Source organism: Ursus americanus, chromosome 21 (genome assembly GCF_024610735.1).
Source record: "Ursus americanus isolate L20-20 chromosome 21, mUrsAme1.1.p, whole genome shotgun sequence".
In the NCBI taxonomy this organism is placed as follows: domain Eukaryota; kingdom Metazoa; phylum Chordata; class Mammalia; order Carnivora; family Ursidae; genus Ursus; species Ursus americanus.
In genome coordinates, this window is record NC_142147.1 from 39,179,869 (window position 1) to 39,194,391 (window position 14,523).

Here is a 14,523-nt window from a genome sequence, read left to right on the forward strand (position 1 = left end):
CAGCTTACAGCTGAGTGTCCCACCTCCCTGTGTTGAAAAGTCCCTCACTCCCCTTTCAGGGTGTTCTGTTCTCTCTTCTCTCCACTCTCTGTTTTTCCACCCTCAAGCTCCTGTCCTTTGTTATGTACTTCTCTCTTGCTCTCCTTCCTCCTCCCACACCACACTGGCCCGCCTTCAGCCTCTTTCCATAAGGGGAAGGCTAAAGAATGGTCAAGATGCCGATGCAGAGCCCTGACGTCATTAAGTGTCTGTCTCCTCTGAGCTCCTTTTCACTTGAGGAAAATAACTCCCCATCTGCTTAGGCCACAGGGGATAGGTTTGCAGCAAAAGCCCCCTCACCAGGAGGACCCCTGAGTGTGGTTATTTCCAAGAAGAGAGAATGCAAACAAAAACCCGCAAGAGGTGCTTGGGACCGGCTGGGAATATAGTCAGTCTTGTTCCATCCTGCTAACACTAGAGTGCCATTTTAAAAAACACGTGCATCGTCAACCTTTACACATGTTAAATGTCGTCAGTGACATCAGGGAAGCACAATTGGTTGCTCTTAAATGCATGCCTCACTGGGGTCCTGACTTGGTGCTTTTGTTTTTGTCGTGCTTACCCAGGTTTTTCCTCTAGGTGCTTGTTAAAATTCTATTTTTCTTCAGGGCCATAGTGACTGGGTGACAGACGTTGCCATTAGCAACAACAAGAAATGGGTCCTGTCTGCTTCAAAGGTAAAAGTGGCCAACCTTTGAGTAACTTACAATCTCTCTCACATTTGTGAGAATTGGTGTTCACAGAAGTGTTACTGGCAAGCGAAATTCCTGGGCTGGCTCAGTCTGAGGGCACCCCCCTCCCCCACGCCAGGCCATCCTCCATGCAGGGAGCTGGCTGGGAACCTGGGAGGCAGGTCCTTATGTCTGCTCAGGTGGGGAGTTGCCAGGGATTTCTGTGTCCGCAACCACTGACATTTAAGCTTTGTTGGAGCAAGGGCATGCCCAGACCAGTGAGTGATGGAGCCAAAAGGGGGGGGGGGTTCGGGGCAGGGGGAAGGTGTCAGCTCATTAGCAAGCAGAGATCACCCTGAGCTCCCACGTGGGTCTTCCCTCTCTGCATCATTACATCCTGAAATTCCCATGCCAATGGCACAGAAGAGCTAGCCCAGTGTATCCCAAGGGCCGTGTCATTCTCTAGTCTGGGCATTTCCAGATGCATGGGACTGTGGGCAAGACTCGGCCTACCATGACCAACTTGTTAGAGAGCCAACCCAGATACTGCCACACCCGACCCCAATACTGTAATAAGAGAACACACAATTAAAGTTCTGTGCCTATGCGTTACTATTTTAACATAAAAGTATGAAAGATGGTTATGACAACTCTATCTCAGTAAAGCTGGAAAAAAGTAAAAGTGCAAACCAAAATAAGAAAAATGCATGTTTATTTGAAATGCACGTCTCACTCTGTATTTTTTACTTCTCTGTTACGTAAATGCTAGTACCGGAACAGTAGTAATTGGACTACTTAACGGCAGCAATTAGTAGTAATTAATAATAGGACTAATTAAACAAATATGTTTAAAAAATACAAAAATATTTTATAATGTTTCTTTCTTATGGCAATTTATTTAGACTTTAAAAAAAGTCTTCATTGGATATTTAAATGTTGTAGGCTATATTATCATGTGTGCTTAAGATACAGAAATGTAAGACTTAAAGAATACAAATACAGTACGATTGACTAAATGTTACTTGTATTTATTTATGAATTTATTTCCCCAGCTTTCTTTCTTTTTTTTTTTTTTTTAAAGATTTTATTTATTTATTTGACAGAGAGAAAGAAACACCCAGTGAGAGAGGGAACACAAGCAGGGGGAGTGGGCTCCCAGCGGAGGAGACTGATGTGGGGCTCGATCCCGGAACTCCGGGATCACGCCCTGAGCGGAAGGCAGACGCTTAACGACTGAGCCACCCAGGCGCCCCTTCCCCAGCTTTCTTGAACTATAACTGACATATAGCATGGCCTGTGTTTAGGGGTACCCCGTGTTCTCCGGACCGCCGCGGCCTCGGCACGCCCTTCTTTTCTCCGAGGTGGCAGTAAAACCAACATACTGACAAGTGTGAAATCCACTTGGGCCTGCAGCTCTGCTCTTAGCAAGCCCACTTCTCACCAGTTCCTGCGTCAGCCCATGGGATGCCATCAGGCTAAACATCCTCTCAGCACAGGCTGCTGATCGGGGAATACTCAGGGTTTTACTCACCAGACCTCGCAGGTTTTTAGGTTTGCAGGAATTCACTTCCCGCTCTCCAGAGCTGTCCGAAGGGACTCAGGCTGCAAACCTCTTTTAGCGGCTGAGGCATTTTGTCAGTCAGCCGGGTCCCTTGGCACAAGAATTGCATCGTGCAGGCCAGCCGTGTCGAAGGTGGCTATTACTGTAAAAGGCTCTGAAGGACATTAGATGCCATCATATCTGGAGCCTCTCTTTCTCAGGGAAATGGCTTTAAAGCACAGAGGTAATTTGAACTTGTGATAATGACGTTGGATCCCAAATATGGCACGGTTTCAGTAAAGAACCTGAGAATGTCTTCTTTGGCCTGACTGCTGTTTCCTGGTGATGTCTCTCTCTCTCATTTTAAGACCGAAGCGCAGTCTTATTTCCAAGAAAATGAAGCCTATTTTCACTGTACGGATTTTTGTCCCAACCTTCAACCAGGGGACAGTCACTTTATCCTTTAGGTTTACTGTGGCCTCTTCGAAGACACTCACACAGTATCGGAGAAACAGGGTATGCCTTTCTTTGTAATTCCATTGTAATCCTTTCCTCCACGCTCCTCCTCAATGCATTTCACAACCAGAGGACGTTGGTCTTGTGCCACGGTTTAAAAATACAGTTTTATGGCAGGCCCACATTTTCAATATCTTCTCTAGAGCTGCCAATGATAGCATGCATCGTGGAGGTACATCTTAAAGGACACACCTTCTTCCATTTCTACAAGGTCATCTTTTTACAAAGTGCTTCTGCACTTTCTGAGGAGGGGGAAAGGCGACGAAAAACTTGTATTGAGAAAGACCTCAGGGGCGCCTGAGTGGCTCAGTCGGTTAGGCGTCCAACTCTTGGTTTTGGCTCAGGCCTTGGGATCGAGCCCTGAGTCCGGCTCCGTGCTCACTGGGGAGTCTGCTTAAGATTCTCTCCCGGGGCGCCTGCGTGGCTCAGTTAAGTGTCTGCCTTCGGCTCAGGGCGTGATCCCGGCGTTGTGGGATCGAGCCCCACGTCAGGCTCCTCCGCTGGGAGCCTGCTTCTTCCTCTCCCACTCCCCCTGCTTGTGTTCCCTCTCTCTCTGGCTGTCTCTGTCTCTGCCAAATAAATAAATAAATATCTTAAAAAAAAAAAAGATTCTCTCTCTCCCTCTCCCTCTGCCCACCCCCCTGCTCTTTCTTTCTCTCTCAAAAAAAAAAAAAAAAGAAAAAAAAGCCCAACATCCCAGGTGAGCAAATCACACTCCTTTCTGGGCTGCGGTGTACGTGATGTGCTGGCCATTTAGCAGGTGAGATCTTTTCATTTACTTTGGAAAGACGATTAACTTCTCTCTGAATGGAATTTGCTAGAATTTACATTTGCATTGTCTGCTGAATATGTAGCTAGATGAGCAATGTCTAGTTTGTATTCTGATCAGATGTCAACATGCCTTTGTTTGACGTTTTCTGCATTTTCACTAAAATCTTCATAGAAATCAACAAGATGATTTGAAACTCCCAACTTTTGAGTCAAAGTATTTAAGGGCGAGGTTGCGGGGATTCGGCAAATCACTTGATACACTGTGTAAGGTGTGATTGTTGGTGGACTCTGACAGCTCCACACAGCAAGGGGCCAACACAGATGTAGTCACTTTCCCCTTCTGTTGCCTGCTGATTCAGGGAATGCAACGTGACTCTGTGTTAGTTTCCTATTGCTGCCATGATAGGTTACCGTACACTTAACCCCTTACACAGCAAAAACTGAGTATCTTCTAGTTCTGTGAGACGGAAGTAGGACAGGTTCTTGCTGGGCTAAAAGCAAGGCATCCCCAGGACTATTCCTTTCCGGAGGCTCTAGGGAATAATCCGTTTCCTTACCCTTTCCAGCTTCTAGAAGCCACCTACATTCTTTGGCTTGTGGAAATTCTTGCATCTTCAAAGCCAACAACATCGTATCTCTCTGGCCTTTCTTCTGCAGTCACATATTCCTCTCACTGTGTTGTCCACTTTTAAGGACATTTGTCACTATGTCTAGCCTGTCTGGATAACCCAGAACAAGCTCCCTATTGTAAGATCAGCTGATCAGCAAACTTAATTCCTTCTGCAACCTTCATTCCTCTTGGTTATGTCACCTAACATATTCACAGGTTCTGGGGATTAGGATGTGGACTTGTGGGCGGTGGGCATCGCTCTGCTGAGGACACTGCATTCCATAAAAACAATCATAGGAATGATATGATAATGGATGGTCATTTGAGCAGTATTCCCAAACTAATTGATCAGTTACTATTGTCTCAGGAGTACTGGTGTCTTTTTTTAAAAATAGATTTTATTGTTTAGAGCAGTTTTGGGTATACAGAAAGTTGGGCTAATAGTACAGAGAGTTCCCATATATTCCCTTCCCCTCCCCTGTTTCCACTATTAGTAATAATGTCTTGCAATAAGTGTGGTATATTTTATCCAACGGAAGAATCAATATTGATACATTATTATTAACTAAAGTCCATTGTGTACATTTCACTCTTCGTGTTGTATGGGTTTTGCCAAATGCATGTAGTGTATGCACCATGACAGTTTCATACAGAATACTTTCACTCCCTAAAAATTCCCTGTGCTCCACTTATTCACCCCTCCCCTTCATCCCCAGAACCCCCCCAGCCTTTTCACTGTCTACAGCTCTGTCTTTTCCGGAATGCCATATAATCGGATGCATGCGGTCTGTGGCCTTTGCAGACTGGCTTCCTTCACTTAGCAATACACATTTAAGGGTCCTCCCTGTCTCCTCATGACTTGACAGCTCAGTTTTTAAAATCGCTGAATAATATTCCATTGTCTGGATGTACCACGGTTTGTTTTTCCTTTCTCTTAATTGAGGGACATCTTGATTGCTTCCAGTTTCGGGTAATTATGAATAAAGCTGCCGTGAACATCTGCGTGCAGGTTTTTGTGTGGCCATGAGTTTTCAAGACATTTTGGGTAAATATCAAAGAGTATGATTCTTGGATCACATGGTAAGACTATATATGTTTGGCTTTGTAAGAAACCATCAAAGTGTCCTTTTTTTCTCTTTAACAGTTTTATTAAGATATAATCCACTTACCATACAATTCATACACTTAAAATGTACAATTCAGTGGCCTTTCCAACCCCCCAACCCCATGGCTTTTCTTATTACACAGAATTGTGCGTCCATCCCCACAATCAATTTTAGAACATATTACCCCCCACAGAAACCCCGTACCACTTGCCATGACCTCCAATCTCCCTATCCCTCCCAGCCCTAGGCAGCCCCTAATCTACTTTTCTTTTTAATAGACTGTGTTTTTATTTTTCTATTTTTAAAAAGATATTTATTATTAGTTTCATAGGTACTAATAATACTTATGATTACTTTCATCAGTTACATATAACACCCAGTGCTCATTCCATCACGTGCCCTCCTTAACGCCCATCACGTAGTTACCCCATTGCCCCACCCACCACCCCTCCAGCAACCCTCAGTTTGTTTCCTAGAGTTAGGAGTTTGTCTCCTAAACTCTCCTATAGTTTGTCTCCCTGTCTGATTTCATCTTATTTTTCCTTCCCTTCCCCTATGTTCATGTTTTGGTTCTTAAATCCCACATATGAGTGAAATCATATGGTATTTGTCTTTCTCTGACTGACTTATTTCACTTAGCATAACATCCTCTAGTTCCATCCACATCATTGCAAATGGCAAGATTTCATTTTTTTTTTGATGCCTGAATAATATTTTATTTGAAAGAGAGAGAGCACGAGTGAGGGGAGGGGCAGAGGGAGAGGGAGAGAGAATTCCAAGCAGGCTCCGCGCTGAGCTCAGAGCCCCATGAGGGATCAGATCTCACAACCCTGAGATCATGACGTGAGCTGAAATCAAGAGTTGGATGCTTAACCAACTGAGCCACCCAGGCACCCCTACTCTGTATTTTTAGAGCACTTTTAGGTCTGTAGCAAAATTGAAAGGCAGTACAGAGATTTCTCATATACTCCCTGCTCCCACAAATACATGGCCCTCCCCCATTATCAATGTCTCCCACCAGGTGAGACGTTTAGCATAACTGGTGAACCTACACGGACACATTATAATCTGGAGTCCACAGTTTACATTAAGGGTCACCCTTCTTGGTGTACATTCTAGGAGTTTGGACAAGTGTATAATGACATGTATCCACCATTATAGTATCATACAGAACAGCTCCACTGCCCTAAAAATCCCACGTCCCACCTATTCATCTCTCCCTCCCCAAACCCCGGGAAATCGCTGATCTTTTCACTGTCTCCATAGTTTTACCTTTTCCAGAATGTTATATAGTTGGATGCATATAGTATATGGCCTTTTTCACACTGATTCTTTCATTTAGTAATATGCATTTAAGGTTCTTCTATGTCTTTTCTTGGCTTAATAGCTCATTTCTTTTTAGCACTGAATACTAGTCCACTGTCTGGTTGTACCACAGTTTACCCGTTCCTCTACTGAAAGACATCTTCGTTGCTTCCACCTTTTGGCAATTATGAATAAAGCTGCTTTAAACATCCTTGTGGAGGTTTTTGTGTGGATGTAAGTTTTAAATTCCCTTAGATAAATATCAAGGAGTTAGATTTGCAGGAAAGCCACCAGGTGGCTGTACCATTGTGCATTCTCATCAGCAGTGAATGAGAGTTCCTGTTGCTCCCCGTCCTCGTTAACATTATTGTTGTCCACGTTCCAGATTTTGGCCATTATAATAGGTGCATAATGTTATTTTACTGTTATTTTAGTGTGCAAATCCCTGATGCCATATGACGTGGAACATCTTTCACATGTGTATTTGCCATCCCTGTGTGCCTTTTTTGGTGAGGGGACCTGTTAAGATCTTTGGTCCGTTTTTAAACTGGTTTCTTTGTTTTCTTATTGTTAAGTTTTAAGACTTCTTTATAGATTTTTGGTACTAGTCCTTTGTCAGATATGATGAAAGCTAAACATAGTCTTACCATATGATCCAGCAATCGCACTCCTTGAGATCATGACCTGAGCTGAAGGCAGACGCCTAACTGAGCCACCCAGGTGCCTGTTTTAGTTTTTATTTAGTCTATTACTGTTTCTAATTTTCTGATTATGGACCTTTCATTTACATGTAATCATACAAGATATGGCCCTTTGTAACTGGTCTCTTTCACTTAGCATAACGTTTTCGAGATCTATTTATGCTGTAACCTGTAAGTAAGCACTTAATCTCCTTTAACTGCTGAATCATATTCCATTATATGGCTATATCACATTTATCCGTTCTTCAGGTGACAGGAATGGTTCTTTTCTCCTTTTGGCTATCATCAATAATACTGCTATGAATGTTTGGGAACAAGTTTTTGTTTGAACACCTGTGTCTTATTCTTTTGAGTAGGTACCGAGAAGTGGAGCGGCTGGGTCACAACGGTAACTCTATACGTTTAATCGCTTCAGGAACCGCCAGACTGTTTTCCAAAGTGCTGAACTCTTTCACTTTCCCACCAGTAGTGCAGGAGGGATCCAATTTGTCCACAGCCTCTCCAGTCTTGTTATTATCTTTTTGATTGTAGTCCTCCTGATGGTGGTGAAGTGGGATCTTGTAGTTTTAATTTGCATCTCCCTGATGGCTAATGATGTTGAGCATCTTTTCATGTGATTATCGGCCATCTGTAGATCTTCACTTTCTTGATGCATATCCTTTGAAGCATAAGTTTTTAACTTTGATGAGATCCAGTTTTTCTGCTTTTTTCTTTCGTTGCCTGTGCTTTTGGTGTCAGATTGAAGAAACCATTGTCTTATCCTGGGTCACCAATATTTACCCCTATGTATTCTTCTAAGAGTTTCGCAGTTTTAGCTCTTGGCACCCTTGTCAAAAATCCATTGAGCATAACTGAGGTTTTATTTTTAGTTTCTCAATTCTGTTGACCTCTGTGTCTATCTTATGCCCGTACTACACTCTCCTGATTACTACAGCTTTGTAGTAAGTTTTTAAATAGGGAAGTATATGTCCTCCAATATTATTGTTCTTGTTCAAGTCTATTTTGGCTATTCTGACTCCCTTGGATTTCCGCATGAATTTTAAGATCAGTGTGTTTATTTCTGCAAAGAAGTCATCAGGTGTTTTCATAAAGATTATGTTGAATCTATAGAACATTTTGGGTATTATTCTCATTTTAGCAACATTGTTTTCTGATCTATTGATCATGAGATAGCTTTCTATTCATTTACATCTTTAGTTTCTTTCAACAATATATATTTTTTTTTTTAGTTTTTGGTCTCTAAGTTTTGTATTTCCTTTGTTGAAATTATTACTAAACATTTTCTTCTTTTTGACGCTATTCTAAATGGAATTGCTTATTTGATTGCACTTTCAGATTGTTCATTGCAAGTGTATAAAAATACAATAGATTTCTGTGTATTGATTTTGTATCCTGCAACCCTTCTGAACTTCTTTATTAGTTCTAATATTTTTTTTTTATTAAAGATTTTATTTATTTATTTGACAGAGAGAGAGGCAGCCAGCGAGAGAGGGAACACAAGCAGGGGGAGTGGGAGAAGAAGCAGCAGGCTCCCAGCGGATAAGCCTGACGTGGGGCTCGATCCCAGGACTCTGGGATCACACCCTGAGCTGAAGGCAGACGCTTAACGACTGAGCCACCCAGGCACCCCCAGTTCTAATAGTTTTTTAGTTGATTCTTCAAGATTTTCTGTATACAAGGTTATGTAATCTTTAAATAGAGATAGTTTTACTTTTTTTCCCAATCCGGATGGCTTACATTTCATTTTCTTTCACATTGGTGTCTTTTTGGAATATGAAAAAACTGATTTAGAACTTGCCCATCTCATACCAGGCTTGTGAGACTCAGTGTCCACGTGTACTTTCACATTCTCTTCTCCAACATACCCAATTCCACATTCGTTTCTTCATATCCTGCAGTACGATGTGTTCTGGCTATTTACCACCCCGCCCCTGCTCCCAGCCTAGTTTTATTTGTCTGTCCATCTGTCATTAAACACAGCTGCTTAGCTCCCGCTTCCGGTGATGTCTGTGTCATGTTGGCATTGGTCTTGTAATTATCTCATTTTCATGACTTGAACTCTTAGAAAACATGATAATATTCACAATGTTAAAAATTTTACTAGCAATATCTTGAAACACAGCACACCAGTTGCATAGGTAAAACCAAAGGCAGGCCGTTAACACTTGTGATTACAATGCAGTTACTCTGGATACTTAGATCACATCAAGTGGAGTGAATCACGGTAATAGTTGACCCATTATTGGGACTTACTGTGAACTGCAAGTCATGGAAAACGGATAGCGACTATGGAAGGTAGATCACGTATCTGTGATCTACAGATACGTGCATATCCATTTGTCATTAGAAATAGTTTTGCTTTCAGCTCCTCTTTTGGGGGCCACTGTACGGATTTTGTCCTTTCCCCTCAAACTTCCATATCCATTGCTGAGAAGTGGGACTTTCTGCACCCTGAGATGGGTTTGCTGGGATATGGAACTTACAGTACTAAAGGCGGGATGGTCCTGGAGAAACCACAACAATTGGTCACCCTCATTCTGCTCCTCTGCAGGTTGGGGTTCTTCAGATTGTAACCTGGATGCAATGCACCTTCCTGGGGCCTCCCAGCTGAAGGAGCCCATCTTGTGACTGCTGGTTTGCTGTTTAACTTGTTTTAGGACAAAACCATGAGACTATGGAATATTGAAGAAATTGACCAAATTCCTTTGGTAATCGAGTACAAAAAGGCCGTGGGCTTAAAGGTGAAACAGGTTGGTACTGGGTAATATTAAGCTCAATGAAGGCTTTCATTAGTTTCCTCCACAAATGAATTTATTCTTTGAACCAACATTTATTAGGCAACTGGGGATAAAAGCACGAACAAACAGACTGAAATTCTTGCCCTGAGGGAACTTGTGTTCTAAAAGGGGAGACTATGAATAAAGAAGAAAAATATGTTGTATGTCACATGGTGATAAATAACTTGGAGAAAAATAACATAGGGAAGGGGAATGGGTGGGAATGCTGGCAACACTTTATTAATTTGAGAGAGAGAGAAAGAGAGTGTGCAGGTGGGGGGAGGGGAAGAGGGAGAGAGAGAATCCTCAAGCAGAATCCCTGCTGAGTGGGTAGCTGAACGTAGGGCTCGATCCCAGGACACTGAGAACATGACCTGAGCAGAAATCAAGAGTCAGCCACTCAACCCACTGAGCCACTCAGGTGCCCCTGCTGGTCACACTTTAAAGGGTGGCCAGGATAGGTCTCACTGAGAAGGTTAACATCTGTTAAAGACCTGAGGTGGTGAGGGAGTGAGCTGTGCAGATGTTTAGGGGAAGGACTTCCCAGCAGCAGGAAGAGCCAGTTGGAGACTCTGAGGCAGGAGGGAGCCTGGGGTGTTTGAGGAGTGAAACGAGTCCGAGGAGCATGGCGAGGCACACAGCTGGACATGGCACTGGCCTCCTATGCTTCAGCAGCAGACCCCTTGGCCAGGGCCCCAGGGCCTTCCCATGGAAGCGGCTTAGGTCCCTGTTTTTCTCTAGTGGAGGATGGTGGTGGTAGGGTGGGCACATCTGCTTCACCAGGTGTCACCAGGGCTGGCCACAGAGTCTATCACTGGGTACTGGAGGCCAATCCCTATGAGAGCCTAGCAGTATAGACACTTGGCTACACCTTGAGAGGCTTGAGGAGTCTATGCTGGGTCCTCTGAGTCCTCCTTCCCTGGAACCACCTACGTTCATCTCCTCTTAGAAGGCCCAGCTGGGAGTCACTGCTGGGAATGGCTAATTTGGAACAGCACTGCAGGGCAGGGAGATGAGGGGTGGGACCAACATGGACCTTGTCTTTGTGACCAGCTGGTCCTCGTGGCCTGTGTGGCCATGTTGGCCCTTCAGCCCTAGAAGCCGACTAGCGACAGAGCAGTGCTTGCCCGTGTCCTCCACCTGCCACCTGGGACAGGGCCCCCAGGAGCTGCCTCCTCTGAGCCCTGCCGTTCTGCGGTTGGGCCACGGGTAATTTCGCTATAGAGTAAGGTAGGTAAAGGACAAAATTTCTTTCTTGCAAAACAAAGAAAAGAAAGAGATGTACTTGAGGCTGTTCCAAAGATGAGCCCTCTGCATTTGTCTTGCTCAAAATCAAAATAAGAAACCTCAGAAGCCAGATTTCCCAGAGGGCCTGCCCTGGGTGGGGCGTGGCTGCCTCTCCCGCAGGCCTTAGTGCCCTGACTGGGCAAAGGTGGCAAAGCACAGGGGCTTGGTGTGCCAGGGTAGGGGCATGCCGTCTTGCAGGGGGATGGTGCTGTGGCAGGCGTCCCTGAGAGCCCTGCCCATAGCCTGACAGCCTGCCCTGGGGTGTTGCTCACTTGTTTGTGGGAAGCAGATCTGGCGGGTGAGCTGTGCCACTGTATCCCCTGTTCTCTGTGTGCCTCGGCCAGAAACAGGCTGAGATGGAGGAGAAAGCTCAGCACCTTCATCATCTGGTAAAAATTACTGCTTTGTTTAGAAATCTCGCCTACTTCTCATGGTTCTGTAAGTTAGGTCCCCAGGATGTCAGGGAGTTAGGATAGCAACTGGGCCCCACAGCTGTGCTCTGCAAAGGGCAGAAGATGGGGTAGATACCTGCCCCCTGTCCTCTCCACTGTCAAGCAGCTTGCCACGCCTGCCCCCAGGATTCCGAGAGCAGGGGATGAGCTGGTAGCAGCTGCATAGCTTCTGCGGGGGAAGAGAGGGAGAAGCCTGTGTGCCTTCTCTCTCAGCGGCCTGCAATTTCCACTCTTGTGGGGTCAGAGACCACAGAGAGGAGAGGCAGCTCTTGCCTTGGCCCAGCCAGAGGGGGTTGGATCTGGTGGGAGAATTCTACCTGGATGCCTTGGTCCCCTCTGATCAGCACTACCTTTTGCTCTTTTTATTCATGTCAGTGTGAAGTATGTGACAGGCCTTTCTCCATCTACGAAAGTGACATCTTTTCTGAAACAGTCACCAAATGTGTGTTCTGCCGGATGGATGCAAAAGACTCGTCCACAGAGGCCTCCTCATCGTCAGGAGGGGAAGACTCACTGTCACGGGAGTACAGCCCAGGTGCAGATGACTGATGGCCATTGGGCCTGTTGACTGACTTGAGCACAGGTCGCCTGTGACACAGGTTTTGGGGCTCTGAAGGAACCTTTCTCTAAGGCCCGAACCTGGCTGGGCGGGCGTGTCAGACTGGGGCAGGGTCACGGCCTCAGCTCCACAGCACCCTGGGGATCAAACACTGTTTTTAGTTTTCATGCAGAATAAATCTAGATTCCTTCAGAGAACAAGTGTGCATGTGAATTCTAGAAGCATTTTTGCTACTTCTAAGCTTTCTGTTTTGGTGTTCATTCTGTCTCCTTTTTAGATCACATTCTGGACTCTGGTGTTGCCCTGTGAGGCAGCCAGGGCAGCACCCGCAGCTCCTGAGGAAAGCTTTGTCAAATGAATAGGAAGATGTGTGGGGACCCCTCTGTGGAGGAGGCTGTCTATATGGCAAGGCACTGTGGGTGCCTCCCTGGCTCATGTTCCCAGATGGCCATCGACCCAGGCCAGAGGAAGGTCTGGTTAGGCAGGTGGGTGGAGGGCACTGCCATCACAGAATGTTTCATGCTCTCCACCCCAGACTTCTCCATTTCTGGAATGCCCAGGAAGACGTACAGCCCTCTTCCTGCTTCCAGAGCACACCACACACTCCATAAATCAGTTACTTCAGAAGGCACAAAGGCTTCAGGTACCAGACAGGACGGGCTCCCTTTCCCATCTGGTACAGCTCACATGATTTCTGTCAATCATGAGTATACCCCTTGGTTTGTTCTAAAAACTTAATTGCAGACCTGATTTGTTTCATGTCAATTGACTGGCATCAATAACTCTGCCCCGGAGCACCATAAGCCGGTAGTCATTATTTGGGCAGGTCCCGGGCTCGGTGCTGCCCTCCTCCGCCATAACCCTGGTGACTGGTCAGACAGGAGGGGGCTGTTCAGGATGTCTGCATTTATTCACATCAGTGATGTTTGAACTTGTCAGAGCTCTACGCTGCGTCCTCTGCGCCTGGGCTGTATTTCAAAGAGAAGTCCTATGGCTAAGTGGTTCCCCCCAACCCCCCCTGTGGGGCACGGCCGGGCTGCAGGTGCCAAAAGAGCCCCACTGATGGGCACACAGGTTGTTTCTCGGGTTTTGCTATTACAGGTAATAGCGGAGCGACTCTTCCTGTGCCCACATATTTGCAGAGACTTACATTGCTGTGGATCCAGGGTTAGCAGTGTTGGGTTTTTCTGTTGCTCACAGGCCCTCTAACAAGTATTGGGACAAGGTGGCTGCCGTGTCCGGGAGAGGAGACCCACAAGCAGCAGGCAGGAAGTCTGGGTGGGGAGGGCCCCGCTTGCTCCGGAGCGCAGACCTTCCCCCTCGAAGCTCCCGATCGCTCAGGGCCAGCTCAGGCGCCCGCGGTGCCCCGGCCTCGCCCCCAGCTCAGGGTGGGCGGGAGAAGCTGCACAACGGAAAGTCCGGTCTCGCCAGGCGGCCGGAGGCGCCCCCAGGGCGGGTGAGCCGCTGACTCCGAGCGCGCGTCCGGAGAGCCGCCGCATCCCGGGCCGAGGGCGCCGGTGCGATGGCTGCGCTGCATGCTCACAGCGGAGCCACGGCGGGGTGTGCGCCCCGACAGGACACTCGGGGCTCGGCCTCGCCGGACGGCCTGGGGGGGCTTCCTGCACCAGGTCTGGAGGGCAGAAGGCCCAAACACCGGGCCACCGTGGCTCCGCGCCTGGGGGCAGACACCACAGAGACCGAAAGACCAGCCCGCCGGCGTCTCGCACACCACCAGCTCCCGGAATTTCCGGCTTTCGTATACAACTCCTTCACTTCAGCCGCGCGCGTGAGCAGAGCCGGACACCACGCATGCGCCTGCTGCTGACAAAACTCGTGCGCATGCGCACGGCCGATGGAATAAATGGTGATGGGGAGCAGATTCTCGCGGTATTCCTGCGGGCGGCGCCGTGGCTTAGTTGGTTAAAGCGCCTGTCTAGTAAACAGGAGATCCTGGGTTCGAATCCCAGCGGTGCCTCAACCGAGCGTCCCGGCTCTCTTTTTACCCGTGCACAATTTTGCTGTGCTTTCCTACCCGGCCCCTCCTCACTTTGGGTCTCTGAGGGTGAGCCTGAGAAGCCAGTTTAATCAGCCCTCTGCCGCGGCCTTACCGCGGGTCTCCGCCGGCTGTGGCGTCCGCGGCCGGGGCGGGCGAGGACAAGCGTTCCCCTCTGCTGCGTTGGGCCATTCCT

The 14,523-nt window shown here is 46.8% G+C and overlaps 1 protein-coding gene and 1 non-coding gene across 2 annotated transcripts in view; both read left to right on the plus strand.

Moving 5' to 3' along the window:
• Positions 1–12,324, plus strand: part of WDR88 (WD repeat domain 88) — a 40,254-nt gene extending 27,930 nt beyond the window's left edge. The window contains exons 9-11 of the mRNA XM_045796171.2: positions 648–716; positions 9,917–10,009; positions 12,151–12,324. Coding sequence (XP_045652127.1) covers positions 648–716; positions 9,917–10,009; positions 12,151–12,324 — 336 coding nt within the window. The remainder of the gene's footprint in view (positions 1–647; positions 717–9,916; positions 10,010–12,150) is intronic.
• A 1,911-nt stretch (positions 12,325–14,235) lies between these two features.
• TRNAT-AGU (transfer RNA threonine (anticodon AGU)) lies at positions 14,236–14,309 on the plus strand. The gene has a single exon. It is a non-coding gene; the product is annotated as a tRNA-Thr (tRNA).
• Positions 14,310–14,523: the final 214 nt, after the last annotated feature.